This window comes from Myotis brandtii, unplaced genomic scaffold (genome assembly GCF_000412655.1).
Source record: "Myotis brandtii unplaced genomic scaffold, ASM41265v1 scaffold36, whole genome shotgun sequence".
In the NCBI taxonomy this organism is placed as follows: Eukaryota; Metazoa; Chordata; class Mammalia; order Chiroptera; family Vespertilionidae; genus Myotis; species Myotis brandtii.
The window spans coordinates 3,928,647-3,952,010 of NW_005363836.1; the positions used below are offsets into that span (position 1 = coordinate 3,928,647).

Here is a 23,364-nt window from a genome sequence, read left to right on the forward strand (position 1 = left end):
GACATAGCTGGTCATCACAGCCAATTAGCCTGGAGGTCAATTCCTCCCAATGATACCAACAGCAATCAAGGGTTAACTACAAGACAGTGCAAACAGCCCACAAAGGGGTGCACCAGGAGTGTCCATCTCAGGTGACTGGGGAGGCTGAGCCACTGAGCCCTATAGGACACCTACCACACAAGGTGACTCTATCAACTCAAGGAGACTTAGCAACTCTACCCAATACATAGAATCAAACACAGGGAAGCAGCCAAAATGCAGAGACAAAGAAACAAGTCACAAATGAAAGAAATGGAAGAAAGCAAATTACTGAATATAGAGTTCAAAACCACGGTTATAAGGTTACTCAAGAATCTTCTAGAAACCTCCGAGAAATTTAGTGAAACCCTCACGGATATGAAAAAGGACCAATTAGAAATTAAGCATACACTGACTAAAATAAAGAATAATATACAGAGATCCAACAGCAGACTAGAACAGTGATGGCGAATCTTTTGAGCTCGGCATGTCAGTATTTTGAAAAACCCTAACTTAACTCATATATAGAAATTTTTTGATATTTGCAACGATAGTAAAAAAAAATTTATATTTTTGATATTTATTTTATATATTTAAATGCAATTTAACAAAGAAAAATCAACCAAAAAAATGAGTTCACATGTCACCTCTGACAAGTGTGTCATAGGTTCGCCATCATGGGACTAGAGGATCCCAAGAATCAAGTCAAAGATTTGAAATACAAATAAGCAAAAAACACCCAACTGGAAAAGCAAAAAGAAAAAAGAATTCAAAAATATGAAGGTAGTGTAAGGAGCCTCTGGGACAACTTCAAGTGTACCAATATCTGAATTATGGGGGTACCAGAAGAAGAGGTAGAGCAACATATTGAAAACCCATTAGAAGAAATAATGACAGAAAACTTCCCCTACCTGGTGAAAGAAATAGACTTACAAGTCCAGGAAGCGCAGAGAACCCCAAACAAGAGGAATCCAAAGAGGACAACACCAAGACACATCATAATTAAAATGCCAAGGGCAAAAGACAAAGAGAGAATCTTAAAAGCAGCAAGAGAAAAACAGATAGTTACCTTCAAGGGAGCACCCATACGACTGTCAGCTGATTTCTCAACAGAAACCATGCAGGCCAGAAGGGAGTGGAAAGAAATATACAAAGTGATGAATAGCAAGAACCTACAACCAAGATTACTCTACCCAGCAAAGCTATCATTTAGAATTGAAGGTCAGATAAAGAGCTTCACAGATAAGAAAAAGCTAAAGGAGTTTGTCACCACCAAACCAGTATTATATGAAATGCTGAAGGGTATTCTATAAGAAGAGGAAGAAGAAAAAGGTAAAAATAAAAAATTATGAACAACCAAGTGACAACAAATACATATCTATCAACAAGTGAACCTAAAAATCAAATGAATAAAAAAACCTGATGAACAGAACAGACTGGTGAATGTAATAGAATCAGGGCCATGGAAAGGGAGCAGACTGATAATTCTCATGGGGAAAGGGTTGTGGGGGGTGTGAGAAGAGGTTGAACAAAGAGCTTACACCTATGGAGGAGGTCAGTCGGAGGGGGGGCGGGCGCGGCACGGAGGCCTGGAGTGTGGTGGGAACTGGGTGGAGGGCAGCTATGGGGGGGAAAAAAGAGGAATATCTGTAATAATCTGAACAATAAAGATTAAAAAAAAAATACTCTGAGAGACTCCATTACATCACCCCCCTTTAGTTACCTCACAGTTCTTATCACTATCTGAAATTTTGTTTGGTAAATTTTTCATTGTTTACCTCTATTATGTATAGTTCCTGAACATACAGTCTCTATTGATCTCTCTTCTCTTGAGATCTCATCTAATTCCAGTATAAATTTAACTCCATCTATATGCTGACTACTCCCAAAATTATATCTCTAGCCCAGACCTCTTTCATGAAGTCCATAGCCTATATATAATGCGCGCGCACACACACACACAATTCTGTTTCATTTGCACTACATACATTTACATTTGTTTACTCTTTATGTCCAAAACTAAATTCTGGATCCCCCTACCACCTTAACAACATTCCCCATACATAGGCATTCCCATCTCAATTGATGGCCATGCTATCATTCGGACATCCTTGACTACTCTCTTTCTGTCCCATTCCACAGCTATTTCATTAGCAAATCGTATTGATTTGCCTTTAAAATATAGCTAACCAACTTATCATCATTCCCACTGTTATCATCCTGACCAAGATTCACCAAGTCTTACCTGTATTATTGCAGTAGCCAAAAAAACAAAAACAAAAAAACACACACAAAAAAACAAGTCTCCCTCCTTCTATCCTTGCTCCACACTCCAACAGATTATTTTCACATTATTGAGTGATTTGTTTAAATATAAAGCAAGTCACATCAAAACTCTATAATGCCTATTTCACTCAGTAAAAAAAACAAATCATTCTTTGGCCTTCTGTTCCCTCTCTGACTTTCTCTTTTGCTACTTTCCCTATTGCTAATTCTCACCTCACCTGAGTCTTTTGTATTTTCTAAATGTTCTTAATAAGAAGGTATTGTTTTCAATAACAACAACAACAACAAAGAACACCTCTCTTAAGCGATAAAAGTATGAAGGAGTAATCTCTCGTTTTAGTCAGACATTTTCTCTGCAAGAACAGAATTAATTAACAGGGTCAAGTCTTTAGAAGAAAAAACTAAGTTCCTGGCAAGAGCTTGTATGGCCTTGAATGCCTGTGGTCCTGATAAAGACTTCAATGAAGACAGGCCTCTAAAATAAATCAGACTGCATGGTGTGATAGAATGATGTCTGCATTCAGTATTGAAATAGCTCGCTAAAGCCTCTCCACTACTTACTAATTGCGAGACCTTGACTAAGTCACTATTCTCTCTGATTCATAGAAATCAATCTATAAAACTCATTATAGACCTAGTGCTTTACCAGAGAAATGCTTACAAAATTAACTCACCAAAAACACATCTAATAAGGCCGATTTATTCCCAGGAATGTTACCGAAAGTTCTTGATTAATCTGCACATACAAAAGGATGGCAGAGAATTAACCAAAACAGCACAAATGTTAAGGGCCTGGTTGCAGAATAAATGATCTACAAGTTCTAGAAACTATGAGCTCAAAACTGAGAGGGTGGATCCCGGAACTCGCAAAGGCAAAGAAGCCACACACCTGAAGAGAATACAGATTGTAAATGTTCAGATGATTATCTCTAGACCCAGGGTTGGGGCAAAAGGCTTCAGATGAGGACCAGAGAGGGAATTAACTGCCAAGAGGTTCTGGGAACTGCTCCTCAATGAAGCAAACCATGAGTCAGAAAAGACAAATCGCCTGCGGAGACACAGCTGGAAGCTAGGGTGTCGTTTCGTCTTCTCCTTTAGCGGGTCAGTTGTAGGAATTTTGTCGCCCAACCTGCCCCACTCACCGGGTCAACCGAGCTGCCAGGCCTTATAAGTTAGGAACTTAGTGGCCAGACCCGCCACGGACTGAGAAATCGCAAGGTGGCCATCAGCTCCGGAGACCGTCGCTAAGGAAACGGGGGGGCCAAGCTCCGGGATCACCGCATCCTGGTTTCCCCTGGGCCAGCCCCAGACCGTCGGGGGCGTGGCTACGGGAGTGACGCGCGGAAGGGGCGGGGCTAGGCGAAGCCGGACCTGGCGCGGGTGGCAGTCCAGGGCGCATGCGTGCTGTGCGGAGCGGTGGGCTACCTGGAAGGTTAAAGCCGGCTTCGGCAGAGGTGGGGGTATGGCCCGTACAAATGTCCCTTCAGCCTTATCTCTGCGAGAAGCCACCCAGCGGAAGTTGCGGACGTTTTCCGAGCTGAGAGGTACCGAAGGAGGAAGCCCGGGCCTCCCGGGCGGTGGAAAGGGAGGGTCCTTCATGTGCCCTGAAAGTTGCTGGACTGTCACTTCCTGGATGCTTCTCTCTCACCTGCGGGCCCAGGACGCTGGCCCGCGCATAGCTAATACACCTTGAATGTGTTATTCTTTTCTTTCACTGTCCTTTCTTTACGTGATGCTTGTTACTTTCTTTAACTTTATTTCTAGTTTCTAAGTAGGTGGATAGATACAGATATAGCTAGTGAAGCTATAAATTCAAGTTATGCATTTGGTTAGTTCATTAACAAATTATTTAAATAAATCTGAAATATCTAAAACATAGTGTCTTGACCTTTACAGATGTGATTTTAGCCTTCTCCCACCTCCCTACCCACTTCACCAGTTTGTTCCGTGATGTGAACGCTTACTGAGTTAAACAAATAATAATGCTAAAACACGGAGGGATTATGGATTATTAAAACGAGTGAGGGTTGAATCAAAATGTTTTTGGGTTTTTTTAAAGGCTATGTCACTTGTCATTCCTTGTACAACTGTGTAATAAAATTCCTTATTTTTTTGTGAAGTTACTGCTTTAGGAATACAGGAAATAATACTAGGATGACAATAAAACGTTCAAGACTATTACATTCTAGGTGATAAATCCTGTTTGTTAACTAATAAAAACAATTTTATCTTTTTTTTTTTCAATAAAAAAGAGCTTCCAGCTGTCTACCAAAAGTTCAGTCTGTCTTTTAATGAGTTCATCTGGGAGTTGGGAACTTTTCTATTATCCCAAATTGTATGTCATACTCCATTAGCCTTTGTAAAATTGCACGGCTCTTTTTAAGGTAGTAAAAAATAAAGTACCCACATTTATAAACAGCAACATTGTAGTAATAGATATTTGGGTTGAATCTTTCTTAGCCAAGGAACACTAGTCCTAATAATATGAAAATTGATTCACTTATTTGTTCCTTTGTCTTCTTATTTAAGAATTGAAATAATCTTTAGAAAATCAGTAATATTTCTCTTAAAATAATATCTAAATATAAATGGGTCTGTAGATCATAGAAGAAAGTAATCTAAAAGAGAGAAAACAATTTATGAACAGTCCTCATTAGAACTATTTGAATCACACCAACTACTAATTGCTTAATTCTCAAAAGCAAAAGATACATTTATGAAGATTATAATATTATCTCTTTGTTTTCCCCTCTTTCCAAGTAAGTAACAGAGAATTCTGATAATATTTATCATTTCCTTGTTTTTTCACATAGGCAAACCTGTGGCAGCTGGAGAGTTCTGGGACATTGTTGCAATAACAGCAGCTGATGAAAAACAAGAACTTGCTTATAAGCAACAGCTGTCAGAAAAGCTGAAAAAAAAGGAATTACCCCTTGGAGTTCAATATCATGTTTTTGTTGATCCTGCTGGAGCCAAAATTGGTAAGCATTTATGGTCAGATTTATATCATAGAGTCTAGGTAGAATAATCATTTAAGAAAAGTTTTCCTGTGGCATGCAGTTTATAAATTGCATATCTTCCCACCATAGTCTTTACTAACTTTAAAATTTTTATGTGAATTCAGTAGTTTTTAAAAAAATAAAAAATGATAAAAGGCATAACAACTCTCTCTCTCTCTCTCTCTCTCTCTCTCTATATTTCTCTCCCCCCTCCCCCTCACAACAATCTATCTCCCCCCCCCCTCCAAATTTTATTGATTTCAGAGAAGAAGGGAAAGGAAGAAAGGGAGACAAACATCAATTATGAGCGAGAATCATTGATCAGCTGCCTCCTGCATGCCCCCTACTGGGGATCGAGCCTGCAACCCCGGGCATGTGCCCTGACCAGAAATGACAGGGGAATAGGTCTACACTCAACTACTGAGCCATGCCTTCTGGGCAAAGCTCAGTAACTTTCTTAGGACAAGGCTTAGCAACTTCCTTACACATTGTGACTTACCATGGAAAAACTTCCCAAATATTATGTTATGTAAAAGACATTTGTATTAATTTTAATAAAATTTATTCAGGTAGTAAATAATCCATTGGACCTTATCAGTCGGGTTCCTAAGATCCCTGCAAACTCCACATTTTCTTCAGAAATTTATGTAAAGAGATCAAAACAAGAAAAATATATACTACTGACTTCTTGGGACCACAATTGCAAAATACAAAAGAGCACAGTCTAATGCAGGGGTGGGCAAACTTTTTGACTCGAGGGCCACAATGGGTTCTTAAACTGGACCGGAGGGCCGGAACAAAAGCATGGATGGAGTGTTTGTGTGAACTAATATAAATTCAAAGTAAACATCATTACATAAAAGGGTACGGTCTTTTTTTTTTTTTTAGTTTTATTCATTTCAAACGGGCCGGATCCGGCCCGCGGGCCATAGTTTGCCCACGGCTGGTCTAATGGCTTCGGTATCAGAGATATTTACTTTAAAAATCCAATTTCCATAAAGTTTGCCTTTTAACCTTTCATTGCATACTATTTTTGTGAGGGCAGTTTTTCATGTAATGCTAAAACTGAAGCCCCTTGATACCAGAGATAGGGTATCTATATCTGACATTGGCATTGTTCTAAGTAGCCATGTTTTAATCCTCACAGCTAGCAGTCAGTACTATATGATTCCCATTGTATAGATGAGATTTAGAGGCACAGAAAATTAAATAACTTGCCCAAGGTAATTAGTAAGGAAACCAAATTCTAAAAAACTTTTTAAAAAGCAAGTTTAACTTACATATTTGATTGTCATATGGGAGAATTATTTAAATGGTTTTTGCAATTTGTCATTCCAAATGAATTATATATATAATACTTACAGTATATATATATATGTGTGTATATGTGTGTGTGTGTGTGTATATATATTTACAGTTTTCTGGTGTTGCGGATTGCCTATTTTATCATTTCTTCATTGTGTATTAATATTTTCGGGAGAAGATTAGCTCGTCATTTAGGGGCTGATCTCTGGTTTTCATTGCTAATCGTTTGTTTAATTATTTAATTGCTATGAAATGTGTATTTAAATTGATTCTTTTGTCCATATTTTTGTTCTCTGCCTAGTTAATTGTAGCCATATCCTCAGAGTTCTAACACCTAAATTCACCATACTTACAAAATTTTAGTAGGTTTATATGAAATAAAGTGTACATTTTTAACTTTATTTTCAAGGTAATGGAGGATCAACATTTTGTGCCCTTCGACATTTGGAAAAGCTATATGGAGATAAATGGAATTATTTTACCATCCTATTAATTCACTCCGGTAAAATTATACTTTACTGATTTACTGATTTTACCTTTGATATCTTACAACAGTGGTTCCTAACCTTTTTTTGGCCGTGCCCCACCTAGCATCTCTAAAATCCTGATGCTCCCCCCACCCCCCCACCTCACCCACCCGGTGACATACAATTCTTATTATTCAAAAAGTGAACTCCTATTCAAGTGGAGGAAGCCTAAAAGGCCATTAGCTTGGTCTAAACAAACTTCCAAAGAACATGGCATCCATGAAAGAGAAAAATAAAAGAACGAAAGGACAATTGAAGTACTGAGGAAGAAATCACTAAGAAATTGTTTAAAAAATAATAATAATATGAAGTGATATGAAAAAAATAGCAAATAAGTTTCAAAACATATAATAGAGAACTGGAATACATAAATATGTCACAATATATATTTATATACTGTATATGAGGCCCCTAGAACCATAAGGAATGCAAAAAATTTACTGTTAATAACTCATTCTCAAATTGCCATCCTTAAAAATCAAATTGTGCCCCATGTTGGGAACCACTGTTTTAGAACTTTCCTTTTTTTTTTTTGGTCTTTGAAGTTAGTCTGCTTTGAAAACAAATATTTCATGCTTTTCTTGATATTTTTAGTTTGTAAGTAATATTACATTTTCCACAATATTTCTCTTTAAAATTGTGGATCACATACATTGATTGTTTATGGGTATTATGTTTAGTATGTATATACAAAATTATTTTCCAAAGACAGAGCTCATCAAAATATGAACATTTTTCAATAAGTCTTTAGAAGGGATTCTTGCTGTAGGGAAGAGGCTGGTTTAGCACTGTGATCCCCATACTATTGCCAAAAACCTTCTGTCTTGCATTTTTATTTGATTATTGATAGACAAAGTCTATAATCCTTGAAGGAGTTACAAGAAAAAAAAAGGTGGTCACAAAACATGGAGTTGATGAGAAAATATCTGAGGGAAAATTACATATACAAGAGGACATTGTAAAGCAGAAAGGTAGGAAAGAAATAATCTCAGAACAGAGGATAGGTGTTTATTTTAATTGGATAAGTTTGGTTGTATGAAAATTTTTATTCTGTGGAAACCTCTATTATTTTTCTCTATGAATTAGGTCTCTATGAAAACTTTGTCATGGATTGGCACCGTGGCTTTCAAGGCACTATCCATTTCTTATGCTTGTTATACAGAACAGTGATTTTTAAAAAATATATATATATTTCTTGATTGATTTCAAAGAGGAAGGGAGAGGGAGAGATAGAAACATCAGTGATGAGAATCATTGATCAGCTGCCTCTTGCACACCCCCTACTGGGGATCAAGTCTGCAACCTGGGCATGTGCCCTTGGCCAGAATCGAACCCCGGGACCCTTCAGTCCCTAGGCCAACACTCTATCCACTGAGCCAAACCAGCTAGGACTGTAAAGATGATTTCAAATAAAGCATCCAAGTTATGATTTTATGGCTGGCTGTAAAAGAATTTCAAATTTAGCCCAGCTGGCATGGCTTAGTGGTTGAGCAGCCACCTGTGAACCAGTATTTCACTGTTTGATTCCTGGTCAGGGCACATGCCCAGGTTGTGGGTTCGAACCCCAGTAGGGGCCGTGCAGGAGGCAGATGATCAGTGATCCTTTCTCCCTATCCCTTTCTCTCTGAAATCAATTTAAAAAAAAAAGATGTCAAGAACATGTAGCAAAATTTAAATATTACTCAAATAAAACAATTAGTTTTCCTAAGCCATCAAAAATTTTTAAAATTTATAGTTTTATTCCAGAACAAATATTTAGTGAAAGTTAAATTCGATATCAGAAAATATATAGTTAAAAATATCTAATTATAATGCTAAGCTTTGCTATTAGCTAGTCTTTAGAACAGTGTACTGTATGCCAAGTGCTTTACTTGTATAATTGATCTCATAAAACATGACAAAGCAAATATTATTCTACATTTGTTTATTTGGATTGTGTCCAAAGATAAAAAACTTAACAGGTAGTAAGCCTGAGTTTGAACCCAATTTTGTCTGACTCTCTCTACTGTTTTAATACTGCCTCTCACTGTACTTACTAAACATAAAAATGATGTAAGCTATTTAATTTACTTACAAGAACACACTTCAAGGAATTAAGAAGTCATTAGGCTAATCTTAGAGGGAAAGCCTATTTAAATTAAAAAGAAGTATAAGTTTTAAAACGCTTTTACATAAATGCACCTTTGCTTCCTTTAAGTGTATGTAATAATTTGAGGAAAGACACTGCATTTTGGAAAGTACAATTTAGTAGATAATGTTGGAATTGGTATATTATTTTTTTGTGACTTGCTTTTACCTCTGTAAAGTGGATTCTTATTGTAGGAATTTAAATATGGTTGAAATTGTTTAAAATGTGGATATGAGGTCATGTTTTAGCCTGTGGTCCATTTTACTAGCTATACAGTGGATTTTAAACAGTTCACATTCTCTAAAGTATATGGAAATTCCTTTCTAATCTAGAGTCTTTAAAACTACAGTATTTCCAAAGAATATGGGAGAATTTTTCTTTGAATTTGTATTCTGGAGCTTATTATTATTTTCCGAGTTACAGTAATATGTTGTATATATTGAATATTTTTAGATACATTTTGAGTTACTCCTGATGCCCCTGGGTTTTTAAATTATTAGAAACATTCATATAAACATTTTATAAGAGTTATTTCATTTAATTTTATAGGTGGCTACAGTCAACGCCTTCCAAATGCAAGTGCTCTGGGGAAAATTTTCACTGCTTTACCTTTTGGTAACCCCATTTATCAGATGTTAGAATTAAAACTAGCCATGTACATTGATTTCCCCTCACATATGAATCCTGGGATTCTGGTTACCTGTGCAGATGATATTGAACTTTATAGTATCGGAGAATCTGAGTTTATCAGATTTGACAAGCCTGGCTTTACGGCTTTAGCTCATCCTTCTAGCTTGACTGTAGGTACCACACATGGAGTATTTGTCTTAGAACCTTCTAATTGTTTAGAATATAGTGACCTCGAATATCGGTGTTGCCATCGTTTCCTTCATAAGCCCAGCATAGAAAGGATGTGTCAGTTTAATGCTGTGTGTAGACCTGGAAATTTTTCTCAGCAGGACTTGTCGGGGGGTGACACTGCCTCTCTTAAATTTGAATCTGAGTATGTCTACACAGACAGCCTATTTTACATGGATCATAAATCAGCGAAAAAGTTACTTGCTTTTTATGAAAAAATAGGCACACTGAACTGTGAAATAGATGCTTATGGAGACTTTCTGCAGGCTTTGGGACCTGGAGCAACTGTGGAGTATACCAGAAACACATCAAATGTCACTAAAGAAGAGTCAGAGTTGGTAGACATGAGGCAGAGAATATTTCACCTTCTTAAAGGGACATCACTAAATGTTGTTGTTCTTAATAACTCCAAATTTTATCACATTGGCACAACTGAAGAATATTTGTGTCACTTTACTTCAGCTAGCAGTTTGAAGTCAGAGCTTGGCTTACAGTCCATAGCTTTTAGCATCTCTCCAGCAGTACCAGAATGCTTTGGTAACACATCCTGTATCATTCAAAGTATATTGGATTCAAGATGTTCTGTGTCACCTGGCTCAGTTGTGGAGTACTCGAGATTGGGGCCTGATGTTTCAGTTGGGGAAAACTGCATTATTAGTGGTTCTTCTATCATAACAACAGCTGTCCTGCCTGCGTATTCTTTTGTGTGTTCCTTAAGCTTGAAGATGAATGGACACTTAAAGTATTCAACGATGGCATTTGGAGTGCAAGACAACCTGAAAAGGAATGTTAAAACATTGTCAGATATAAAGTCACTTCAATTCTTTGGCGTCTGTTTCCTGTCATGCTTAGATATTTGGAGTTTGAAAATTACAGAGGAACTCTTCTCTGGAAACAAGACATGTTTGAGTTTGTGGAATGCTCGTATTTTCCCAGTTTGTACTTCTTTGAATGATTCAGTTACAACATCCATAAAGATGTTAAATGCTGTGCAAAGCAAGTCAGCATTCAGCCTGAATAACTATAAGCTGTTGTCCATTGAAGAAATGCTTGCCTACAAAGATGTAGAAGACATGATAACCTATAGGGAGCAAATTTTTCTAGAAATTACTTTGAATAGAAAACTTTGATTTAGAGACATCTTAAATATTGCATACTTTGCCTTTCTTGATTGAGCTAGATTGCAAATATAGGTGTTTTCTATAGATGTTTGTTTTATTGAAGTCATTTAACAAAAATTATGTTAACAGTTGCTGCAGCATAAAATCAATAACACAAAAATACAGATAAACCATTTTTGAAGAAAGAATATTTCTAGGCTGTAACTTCAGGAAAGGGATTTTTAGATGTTTATTACTATTTTAATATTTCTATAAATTAAGATGGATTTATGGAGCATTAGTTTGTTCACATAATAATGTACTAGTTTTAAAGGTATTTTTCTAAACATACCTTTAGTTTTTCCCTCTTCTTTTGGGCTTCAGTTCCAAAAAAGTTCTTAGTGTTTATTGGCAATTCTCTTCTCAGATGTAGTAATTCTGATTAACTAATAAAAATAGCATACTATCTGATCTTCAGAGCACTGTTGGAATACTGTCAAAATAACATTTGCAGGGACAGATTTATAATTAGTAAATTCAGATTAAATTAATGCTTAAAATATTGTGATAATCTTAATTGATAAGTAATGGACAACTCTGAAATTGATGCTAAAAATCTCATTTATTGATCTTACCAAAATGAAACAAAAAAGGGTATATGTGTTATTTTATCCATATAAACTTGAAAATGTGTTTGTATATCCTAAAAATGTTCCCTAAATTTTCATCCATAGGAAAGCATACACACCCACAAAAGTCAAATATCTATGTGGGGAATAATTGAGATTTACTGATAATAATATGTTTATTCCGAGCCCTACTTTCATCCTCATACTAATCTCTTTAATAGAACTGTTAAATTACCAGATGAACTGATTTTACTTTTCATTTCTTATTTTCTGTCCATGCGCTGGTAATGATGCTGAGAAGCAATAAATACCCAAAAGGTAGATAGCGGGAAGGAGCCAGAAGAAGAGAAAGATTAAGAAAATGCAAACATGATAAAGAGCTTCAAGAAATAAAAATTGGCTGGTATCCCAAGTTATGTGTACCAATCTATATATATAAAAGCCTAATATGCTAAGTGTCCCCTCGGGAGTTTGACCTAGAAACCAGGAGTTCAATCGCTTGCTAATGATGTGCTCTGACCACCAGGGGTTGGCGTGGAATGAAGGAAAGCCCTAGCCAGCAGCCGGAAGGCCTTGGCCCTAGGGACCTTACCCGTGCATGATTTCGTGCACAGGGCCTCTAGTTTGATATAAGCACATAAGTGAAATCTGCTCATACCAAAGTCTAATAATCCTATATAATAAAAGCATAATATGCAAATCGACCATCCATTTGGGACCAAGCTATGACACCCACTGGTGCCAGGCCAGCCAAGGTGGGTGCAATGCGATTGGCCAGGGGCCCGGCCATCACCCCATGATTGCCTTTCAGAAGGATGCCCAGGCCACCAACCAGCGGGCTGCGGTGGGTGGGCAGGGCCTCCCTCTCTGAGGGAATCCCGGGTCCTGGGTGCCAGCAGCTAGAGAAAGCCTAGGTCCTGGGTGCCGGCAGCTGGAGGGGGTACAGGTCCCAGGTGCTGGAGGGAAGCCAGTGCCAGCAGCCGGGTGAAGGAAGGCCTACTCTTGTATGAATTTCATGCATTGGGCCTCTAGTAATTACAGAAAAGACTTGTAATAGTTTTGTATTTTAACATGAGTAAATTGAAATAAGAACTGGTCTGTGCCACTTTTATTGATGTATCCAATGACAAAACGAAAATAATTATTTGGTAAACCAGAAGTAACTTGTCTGTAACTCTCAATTATGATATTTATGTCTTGTTTTTTTCTTTCTTAAAGGTTCTTTCCAAGGACAAAATAAAGATATATAGTAGCTATTGTGTAGCATTTACTGATTTACTTGCACAGTTTTCAGAGGATATTATGTTTATCATTTATTAAATGTTCAATATTGTATTTCACAGTATAATCTATATAATTTTGTACAATCTAAAAGGCCATCAATTATTATTAAGAATCACCATTATTTTATGTTCCACAAAAAAGAGAAAACACTACCAATAAAATATTACTCAATGCTTTCTTTGTTACTTGAAGTTTTTATATTTATTGGCGATCTCTTTTAAATGCACTTACAGATTTTTGTTATTTTACCTGCTTACATATACATATAAAGGATCAAAATGCAGTATTGAAATATAGTCAATTATGTTCTTAAACTTTACATTTAGAGACAAGTTTTTTTTCTAAAGCACTCTTCAATTGAAGACTTATTGATGTCCACGCATTTCCACCTAGTACCATCCTACTGTCAAATGCATTTCCTAAGTACCGCCATTACATTACTGTCCGGGTTTTCTTTCAAGCAGTGGACTCCAGATACCTATTTTGCAAGTTTTTGATGCTATTTGACAAAATTGAGTTTCATTTTTGCCTCAATTTAATCATATCTCTAGAAGAATGTGGCTTCTACTCAGGGGAAGGTTTCTTACAGATCGGTGATCACCATTTTAAGCATAATTCTGCACAATGTCTGGATTCTAGCTGCTCTGAAATGTTATCATTTCCCAAGAATTTGTCAGTGCCTCTTGCCTTGAGATGCATTACTTGGTATGTAGTACCATCTGTGTATCACCAGCAGTGTTCCTAATTCAGAGAGGTGATAATCCCGAGCACGTATAAGTAAGAAATTGGACATTTTCTTAGATTTATTATTTTATTTTATAAAATTATAGCCTTTAATCATATACTCTCTAGTTTTGTAAAGGATACCTACAATGTGTAATTAAACATATTGTATAAACTTATTGATGAGTTAATAATTAACAGTGACCAAGAAGGGCATGAAAAACAAAATCCATCATTTGGTATTAATCTTCTACCTTCTGCATTTATTTACCAAACTAAGCAAAAAGGATATCAGGAATGTGTATCCATGCATATACTAAATTGAAATAAAAACTCAAAAATCTAAATGATATGCTTGAAATCACAAATTTTTAATGGTATTAATGCAGAACTCCCAGAACCTGTGGTGATCTATTCATCTCCTGAGGCTAAGCAATATTTTCTATGTTAGGTAAAGATAACCAAATTGAGCATAGAGCTGAAATCCAAACTTTGCCTGCTGCAAAATGTATACATCCAGCTGATAACTGGTGTACTACACAATACCAGGGATGCCATTTGCGTACACCATGTTGTCCTCTGGACTTGAACAACTTGGAGACCCGGAATTTAGGCACCTTGATGTATATCGTCTAGCAGAATTAAGAAGGAAAGAAAAGCCAAAAAAAATAAATTTGTTCAAAGTTGTCTGAAAGATTTTTAGATGTTATTTTTGTTGTTATTTAGCTAAATGAAACAGTTTCCAACTATGTTAAGGACTAAGGGATAGAGAACCAAGATGGCAGCATAAGTAAACACGGTTCTCGCTGACTCCCACAACCACATCAAAATTACAACTAAAACACAGAACAACCATATTCAGAACCACCTGAAAGCTGGCTGACTACAAGTCCCACAAGTAGAGAAGTAAAGAAGAAAGTACATCGAAACTGGTAGGAGGGGCAGGGGGCAGAAGAGTGGAACCAGCTGGTCTGACATCCACATGGGGAATTTTTTTAATTGGGAGGGATATCTCCACTGCAGAGGCCTCCTGTGAGAAGCAAGGGGTCTCAGCCCCATACCAGACCCCCAGGACGGTTCCAGAGCTGTTGCAAGAAGTCCTCATAATTTTGGGTTGCAAAACCCAGTGGGGATTGTGGCGGAGTGACATGGAAGCTACTGGAGACCCAGGCAGTTCCTCTTAAAGGGCCAGCACATGAACTTACTTGGACTCACTCCCTCTGGGTTCCTGCACTGGGCAGCAGCTTTGGGGGATCCAGGGACATATGGGGAAGAACTGGATTGTCAGGAACTCAGGGGCAGCTTCTTCCAGACAGGGGTACTTGCAGGGGTCATTGTTCCTGTACTGGACCATCCCCCACCGCAGAGCTGACTGGCAGCCATATTTGAGTTTCCATCAGCCTGGTTCACACTGTTTGCTCCATTCTGATGATTCCCTGAGACCCTACTCCATCCAATTTGCAGCCCCATCTAATCTGCAGCTGCTTTTCCATATGAATGGCCTATCCTGAATCAGGCTTCAGACTTAACTAAAATATCTTAAACAAGCAGCAGCTGGCATCTGCATGCCCCATACCTATCAATAACAAGCCCAAGACCTGGCACTAGCACCAGCCTGTCTTGCTTCACAGCTTGGCTTTGCCTGGGCACTTCCAAGCTCAATACAAGTAGCAGCCATCTGCAGATCCTTCTGTAGCTCCTGCTAGGTGGCCCCAGGCAGTGGCTGACTGCACCTTCTGGGAGACCCAGAGCCAGTGCACCTGGTGGACAGCTTCAGATCACACCAGGTTACAACTCTACCACACCCATGAGTGATATGCTCAAGGGACAGACTCAGTGAGCACCAAAGCCCCACTGAAGCAAGTCCTGCTCTGTAGATACATCTCCTGCACAGCATCTCTTCCATTATAGTTGCATTTGGTCCTCACAGCCAATTGACCTGGAGGTCAGTGCCTTCCAGTGATGCCAACAAGAATCAAGGCTCAACTACAAGACTGTGCACAGAGCCCACCCAGGCACACATGGAGTGTCCAGCTCAGGTGAGTATAGGACACCTACAACACAAGGCCACTCTGCCAATTCCAGGAGCCATAGCAACTCTTCCTAATACCTAGAAACAAACACAGAGAAGCAACCAAAATGTGGAGACAAGGAAACAGGTCACAAATGAAAGAAATGGAAGCAAGCAAACTACTGGACACAGAGTTCAAAACAATGGTCATAATGTCACTCAAGGATTCTAATGAGTTTCAAGGGACCTAATGAGAGCTTCATGGGACTTAGTGAAACTTTTAAGATAGTAATGAGAATTTCAAAGACATGAAAAAGGACCAGTGAGAAATTAAGCATACACTAACTGAATTAATAATTTATAGGGACTCAACAGTACAGTATTACAAGAATCAAATCAAAGATTTAGAATATGAGGAAGCAAAAAACACCCAATCAGAAGAGCAAAAAGTAGAAATAATCAAAAATATGAAGATTGTGTAAGGAGCCTCTGGGACAAGAAATATAATGAACAAAGTAAAGTGATGAATAAAATAGAGCCAAAGGCATGGAAACATGGAGCAGACTGACAAATCTCAGAGGGTAGGGGGGAGGGGTGGTGGGAAGAGATTAACCAAAAAATCTTATGTGCATATATGCATTACCTAGGAACGCAGACAGTAGGGTGCTGAATGCCTGGTGTGGGGTGGAAACTGGGTGGAGGGGAGCAAATGGGGGGAGAGGAAGGGGACATTTATAACACTCTTAATAAAGATTTAAAAAAATAAAAAGAACTAAGTTATTAAAGGAAAGACCTTTATAAATTCACTTGCAAAATACATTTTAAAATTCATTTAGTGCACGTGAAATAATTGAAGCAATTACTAGTTACTTGTTTAATATTTTGTATCTCTAAAATTTTGTTTAGGCAAAGCCAATTTCTATAGAAGTCAAGAAACAATTTTTATTGTTTGTATTTGGTAGAAGTGTATTATTAATATTACTTCTATTGAACTTTGTCAAAGGTTAATGCACATTCTCCTTCCCTTTAATATCAATGTGTTAAGCTCCATATAACATACTAATCTTCATGTTCTTCATGTTTCTGTTTGTTTATATTCACAGAAATTTCTATTTAGGTTTTGTAATATATTATGAGGGGAAAATTGCAGCAGTCTCTGGTGGGGAAGGACCAGTATCTGTCCCTGACAGCTAGTTTCATAAGCCACAACCAAATTGCCACATATTCAAACTTGTCAGTTTTGCTATAGTCCAGTAGAATGTAATTTGGTGTCAGGATAAAACCTGGAATAAACCCCTGAACAGGCAGCTCCTCAGTTGGTAGTGTCATTCTGATACACCAATGTTGAGGGTTCTGTTCTTGGTCAGGGCACATACAAGAATCAACCAATGAATGCATAAATAAGTGGAAAAACAAATGAATGTTTCTCTCTCTTCCTCCCTCTCCCTCTCTCTCTTCTCTCTTTTCCCTTTCTCTCCCCACCTCTTGCTCTAAAATCAATAAATAAAGTTTAAATTTGGAATAAAAGAATAAGAAGCTGCTGATTGCCCACTGCGTTGATATTTGCAAGAGGTGAAGGTAGAGGATGCCTGTGAATTAGTCACAATTATCATCCACCTGTAAGGCTGTTTGATTATTGACATTCGTGTCTAAAGATGTTCACCCCAAGGGCATTATTGCACATGCAAGTAACTGATTGAAACTAACAGACTTAATGTTTCCTTCTGGGCTGGTTTGAGCAAATAGTCTATCTTTTGAAGCCTCTGGGTATAGGAACCTAGTAGCCTTCCAAAGTATAAAATTCAAACAGAGCAATTTATCTCTGATTGCTGCAGACTGGTGCAATCCATCTACTGTCATTTCCCAGCTCTCTGTGCCAGAATTATATTCCTTCAATTGTGCTTCAATGCATCACAGAAACAATCTAAACTCTGTCTATATTCTTCGGGCCCTGTTCTATGGTGTGTTACACAGATCAGCATGTTCAATCTCCAGCCTCCTTAAAGGCTGTTAAAATCTTTGCTACAACCAACTCTGTGGCTAAGTAATGTAAATGGATTTTTTTTAATGTCTTTTCTTCACTAGTAACCATTCTTTTCTCTCTGCAGAACAATCAGATGGTTCAAGTTAGTTTTCATTATAAGAGAGCATCATCCCATTGCTCTGAAAAGAATTAAAGCATTTACATCTTGAGGCAAAAAAAAATGTTTTAAAACACAACTCTGGAAATCAAGTAAGTATTCTTTTCATTTGCAGGTTGAGAAATGTTGCACTACTAAATGAAGTTTTACATGATTGGTTTCTTTCCTATTATTTTTAGCCTTGGGGTTTGAGAAAGTAAATTATATTCACCAATATGCTGTTCTTCAGAGAAGTTTTAAACATTTTTAATGAAATCTAGAACCAGAAAACTTTTAATATACAAAGAAATAATTATGATTGTAACAAGTGGTCCAAGTGCAGATTTTAAATGTATAGGCACACTGACGAGGTCATAAATTAACTTATAAAATCCACTACCTATATATCACTGGGATCAATTTTTAATGAAATTTAGTAAGAAAGATCATCACTCATTATAATTGCTTAAAGTTGATAGAGTTTCTAATTAACCATTATCCTCTCAAATTAAAAGCTGTGGGTAGAATCTAGCCTATGAGAAGGGAGATAGAACGTGTAGCGTTTTAGAGAAATTCTTTTTTACTTTATACAACTGCAGATGTTTAAATGCAAATAAATATTTGCCTTAAGTTCTCTAGAGAAGGAGCAGTTTACAAAATTATCTATGCTTCTGGTATCTGCAATCCATCTTTCTCCATATCTCTAGACTACAAACATGCTGTAATTCCCCAAAAGATAAAAATAAATAACAAGAAAAGCAAAAATTCTTTTAGCCATATTCTATCATCAGGATACAGTCTCTTTTATCTTTTATTTACAATGGTTTTGAAGGTTTCTTTACTAGTCATCATAATATATTCAACACTGAATTCTAGCTTTGTATATATACCTGCCTGCTTCATACCTCTCCCTCAGAGAAAAAAATCCAATAGACATCTCTCTTGAGATAGCTCTCATCTTCTACCTACCAATCCTAATGATCTTTTCATCTAGATAAATATCCCAATCATCCACCAAATTATTCAAGGCAAGAACATAGAAGTCATTCATGATATCTCACATACTTTTCATCCAGTTCTTCAAGTCAGTGCAATCTACATATTGAAACATAATCTGCCCACTTCTCTCAACCCTATTCAAGTTACCATTCACCGCTATATAACATCTTTTTATGTGCAGTTATAACAAACTATCATCTAATTCTTATAATTGTGTGTGAGAGCAAATTTGCAGAGAAACTGCAAAGGAAAGATATTTTAACAGATTGGCATTAAGTTGTATTGAGGGAGAAGGAATATTGTGGCCATCTCAATACTGAGTCACTGATTTGATCTCTATCTCATTTTGCTTCCCTGCTTGGTGATAAATAGTCTGCAGTCTCTTTACCACACACATTGTTGTTGTTTTTTTTTTTGTTTGTTTGTTTACCTTTTCTTTTTTTAGTATATCTAATCAGATGTCAGCAGGAATTTTGCTTCCCTTTTAGATGCTGTACAGGCAACATTAGCTCAACCTCCATTCTAAACCCCATGAATATTCAAAATGTTTCTCAAGTATCTGTGAATTACTGCACAGCATATAATGTCTACACTTCCATCTCTAATACCTTTTTTTCCATTCCCTCTACAGCTCGGTTCAATCAGGCTTTAGCCCCCATTCCCAACCTCCACTCTATTGAACCTTTTCTCAGAATTCCCAGTGCTTTCTATTTTGACAAACCCAGTACTCTTTCTGGTTCTGATCTTTCAGTAGTATTTGTCTGGATCACTCCTTTGAAATGCATTTTCTATTTAGCTTCAAGAAAGTCCACACTACTGGCTCTTTTCCCAACTCATTTGTCACTCTTTTCAAGTCTCCTTAACTTGTTTCCCATCATCATCCTTACTTTATATCACTGGAAGGTCACAGGCCTTTTGGTTTAGGTTTCTCTATTCACATTTACTCCTTTGGAATATCATATGTTCTTATAGATCAATGTGGTATCAACTTTGCTACATTTCTAATTACCAAAGTATTCTCAAAAAAGTTAAAATATATATCTCCCATAAATTGTTAGCATGGATTAAAATACCATTTTACCCATTAATGATTATATCAGTACAATGATAAAGTTGATTTTATATGATTCCAGATGTTAGAAGGAAGAAAATGTTTATACAATATTAGAAATAACTTTGTCCGATAGTAGAGTGGGTTGCCTTATGAGATAATAAAACTTCATAATACCAGAAGTGTTTGTGCAAAGTGACTGAAAGGCATTTACCAAGAGTTTTCCCAAGAAGTTCTTGTTTTAGGTAAGAGGTAGGTTAGAAAATGGCTACAGGTTGAGTTTCCTGGAAAGCAGAATCTGAGATGGAGTTTAAAGTGCAGTATATTTCTTAAGGAGTGCCCTTAGGATTAATAATTGTACAAGTGAAAGCTTTAGGGTTGGTCAGGGGTCACACAGAACGGACTCAAGGCTCAGTGTAATCAAAATGATATTTATTTGAAGCACCTGGGTGCAGGTGGTCTGACTGGAGAAAGAGCCAGTGGTGAATTGGGGAGGGAGCAGGCTTTTTATGTGCTCAGGGAGAGCTATAGACAGGGCTTCGGTTTGACACACCTATCAGGATCATAATTTTATGGCCTTGCCCTTTGTCCTTCTGCTGGCACCAGGCATCCTTCCTTCGGAGGGCTGTACAGGAATTATGGTCTTCAGGCATTTCTGTAAAATAATCACTCAAAGGGAGCATGTTTGTGCAAGGCTTAGGCTTGTAGAATGAGCTTTCTTTAGTTAGCCCCTGCTAAGTTAGCCCTGTTTCTTGATTAACCCTTTCACAAGGAAGGGGACAGAAGCAGAATTGTGCAGACAGGAGAAATCAAGTTGTGCTGCAGGCCCGATGATAGCCTCCAGGAATTGTGATTCTAGAATGGCACTTTAGTACTGTTTAGAGTTGGACCTGAGTGGCCACAAGTTATACCACATATTAATCATTATGGGATGTGGGCAACTTGGGCAGGAGTGTCTTGGGTGTTGTAGCGCTCTGTGGTTGAGACAATTTGTGAATAGGGCTGACAGATGAAAGCTCTTTACTGACAGCACTCCCAGTAGATGAGGTAATAAGCCTTTCATTGAAGAAAGATCTGGGTGTCACGTCACAAAACCTATAAAGTCCAACCCAATCTGGGTGTCCACTACAAAAAACCTATAAAGTCCAACCCAATGCCAAGATTTTGTTTTATTATAACTATTTTAATAAAACATCGCATGTTCTAATTCAAGTAGAATTATGATGACTTGCAAACAAAACAATATTGTACATGGTTTAAATAGACTCAATCCATGATGAAACCGATAGAGGTCAGAAATAGAATATTGGGGACCAGCTATAATTGTAAGAAATATTAATCATGTTTTGTTAGCTGTGATTGTTTTGTTCTGATTAAAGAAGGCACATTTTAACCTGGCTGGGAGTTACACATGGGACCTGGGAGCTCACCTGGAAATAAAGCCCATCCTTTCCATTAGGGAGCTGCCTATTATCATAGAAAGATTAACAACCTTGTTGCAGAAACCAGAGCTTCCAGCCCTTTGAAGACCCCCAGCCCTTTGCATATCACTAGCCCTTTGAAGATGGTAAACTGCCCATTTGGCATACCCTTTGCCTACTTCCATTACCTGTTTGGCATAACTCTTTTGCCTACTTCCCCATGTAATCTTTGTTCTTCTACCCAATATAAGCAGCTGGCTTATGGGGAGAGGCAGCACAGAATTTTGTGGATGGCCTGCTGCTCTCCCATACTGCTGGCAGAATAAATGATCATATATGATTCAACCCTGGCTTTGCTCAATTGGCTCAAGTAGTGACAGGCAGCACGGACCCACTGAGATTGTCTGGTTACAAAATTATACTTTAATAGATGTGTCAATCATGATTGGTAGAAGAGCATTTTGTTTATAATACTGTTCCATATCTACATGATAATCCCAAGTGCCAGATTTTACTTTTGACTAGTTGAGCAAGCTAAAATATTCATAAATTCACATGGAGCCAGATGGCTTCCCACTGAATATGCATTTGAATGATTCCTGTACATTATTTATTCCAAGAGGTATGCAAAATGCACCATCATCATAGCAGGGACTCCTAAAAAGTTTGTTTTAGAAAGGAATCAAGGAATAACAAGTATCCAGTGCTAACTATACTTTGGGTTGAGCTTTGATTCCATGTGTATTTGTGAATTACTGAGCAAAATAAATATAGTTACTTCCCAGTAGTTTCTGAAATATCAGGAATCTACAATAAGGCAGTTTCAGCAATAATGGCTAGCATTTGGTAGAGAAGAGAGTTCAACTTTGCAAAAATGTTTTTTTTTAATAATTTGCTTATGTCCTTTTTAACACTTAAAAAAGTTAGATTGATTTTAAAACTTTACTGTTTAATTCTATATTTTATGTTCTATTTAAACACATATTTCTGGGATTTGTTTTTGTTTAGGCATGAATAGCTACCTTTTATCTTTATAAGACTTTATCATCATCTGTGCTGAACTAAAAATTCAGTATGCAGGTGGCTTTTTTATTGATAACGAAATAACATCACATATGACACTATTATATCAAACTGATTTAAAGAACAAAAAGAATATGTGTTTTTTTAGATGTGTTTATGTAGTAGGCTATACTCCATAAACCTTTTTTTTCAAGGCTCTTAGTAGAAAAATAATATCAGTAACAACCAAAATTTTTACATGAATGCATATGTTATAGTCCATAGTCAGGCATTCGTTAAAGTAATGAAACAATCTTCAAAGTTTTCCAGTAAATAAAAACAAAATATAATTCTCTAGTTAAGCATAGAGCTCAACATAGGGCAAAGTATAAACATTGAACAGCATTTGAGCGCAGTTCCAGGTCTACCATTAATTCACTGGGATTTGCACTAAAACCAAAGATATATGAACACCAAGGGCCACAGGACAATATGAGACTGTAATAGTTTGAAAAAACTTACCAGAAAGGCTTTTGGAAATTGAAATCTAGAAAAAACAAAATTTGTTCTAAATGGGTAAAAATGTGCTTCCTGTTCAATTATGATATTTAGCAAATTTTATTGGGATTATTAAAGGAGCATTAAATAATATATACAATTCCTCTCTTTAGCCAGGACAAATATATTTCATAATCCATTTCTGCATTTCTAAAAAAAGTATTCTTTCTTTGACTTTTTTTTATTATAACTGATGAGGTAGATGTCTAACATTAAACACTATCTTTCTTTTATATATATACTAGAGGCCCAGTGCACAAAATTCATGCATGAGTAGGGTCCCTAGCAGCTGCCGGCTGCCAGCTGGGGCCTTCCTTCATTCTGTGCTGCCCCCTGGTGGTCAGC

At 37.1% G+C, this 23,364-nt stretch overlaps 2 protein-coding genes across 2 annotated transcripts in view; both read left to right on the plus strand.

Annotated features, from left to right (window-relative positions):
* Nucleotides 1-3,683: 3,683 nt before the first annotated feature.
* Nucleotides 3,684-12,339, plus strand: FPGT (fucose-1-phosphate guanylyltransferase). Its single transcript, XM_005871915.2, has 4 exons — nt 3,684-3,848; nt 5,118-5,285; nt 7,018-7,110; nt 9,813-12,339. The coding sequence occupies exons 1-4, from the start codon at nt 3,767-3,769 to the stop codon at nt 11,249-11,251; spliced, it is 1,782 nt and encodes a 593-aa protein (XP_005871977.1). The 5' UTR covers nt 3,684-3,766; the 3' UTR covers nt 11,252-12,339.
* A 5,660-nt stretch (nt 12,340-17,999) lies between these two features.
* Nucleotides 18,000-23,364, plus strand: part of LOC102250129 (serine/threonine-protein kinase TNNI3K) — a 317,621-nt gene continuing 312,256 nt past the window's right edge. The window contains exon 1 of the mRNA XM_005871916.2: nt 18,000-18,101. The gene's annotated coding sequence lies outside the window, so the exon portion shown is untranslated. The remainder of the gene's footprint in view (nt 18,102-23,364) is intronic.

Bases quoted from the DNA above. Each gene is read 5' to 3' on its own strand.
- FPGT (XM_005871915.2), top strand. From the start codon at position 3,767: ATGGCCCGTACAAATGTCCCTTCAGCCTTATCTCTGCGAGAAGCCACC. The intron at 3,849-5,117 runs GTACCGAAGGAG...TTTTTCACATAG, and splicing joins GACGTTTTCCGAGCTGAGAG to GCAAACCTGTGGCAGCTGGA. The intron at 7,111-9,812 runs GTAAAATTATAC...TTAATTTTATAG, and splicing joins CATCCTATTAATTCACTCCG to GTGGCTACAGTCAACGCCTT.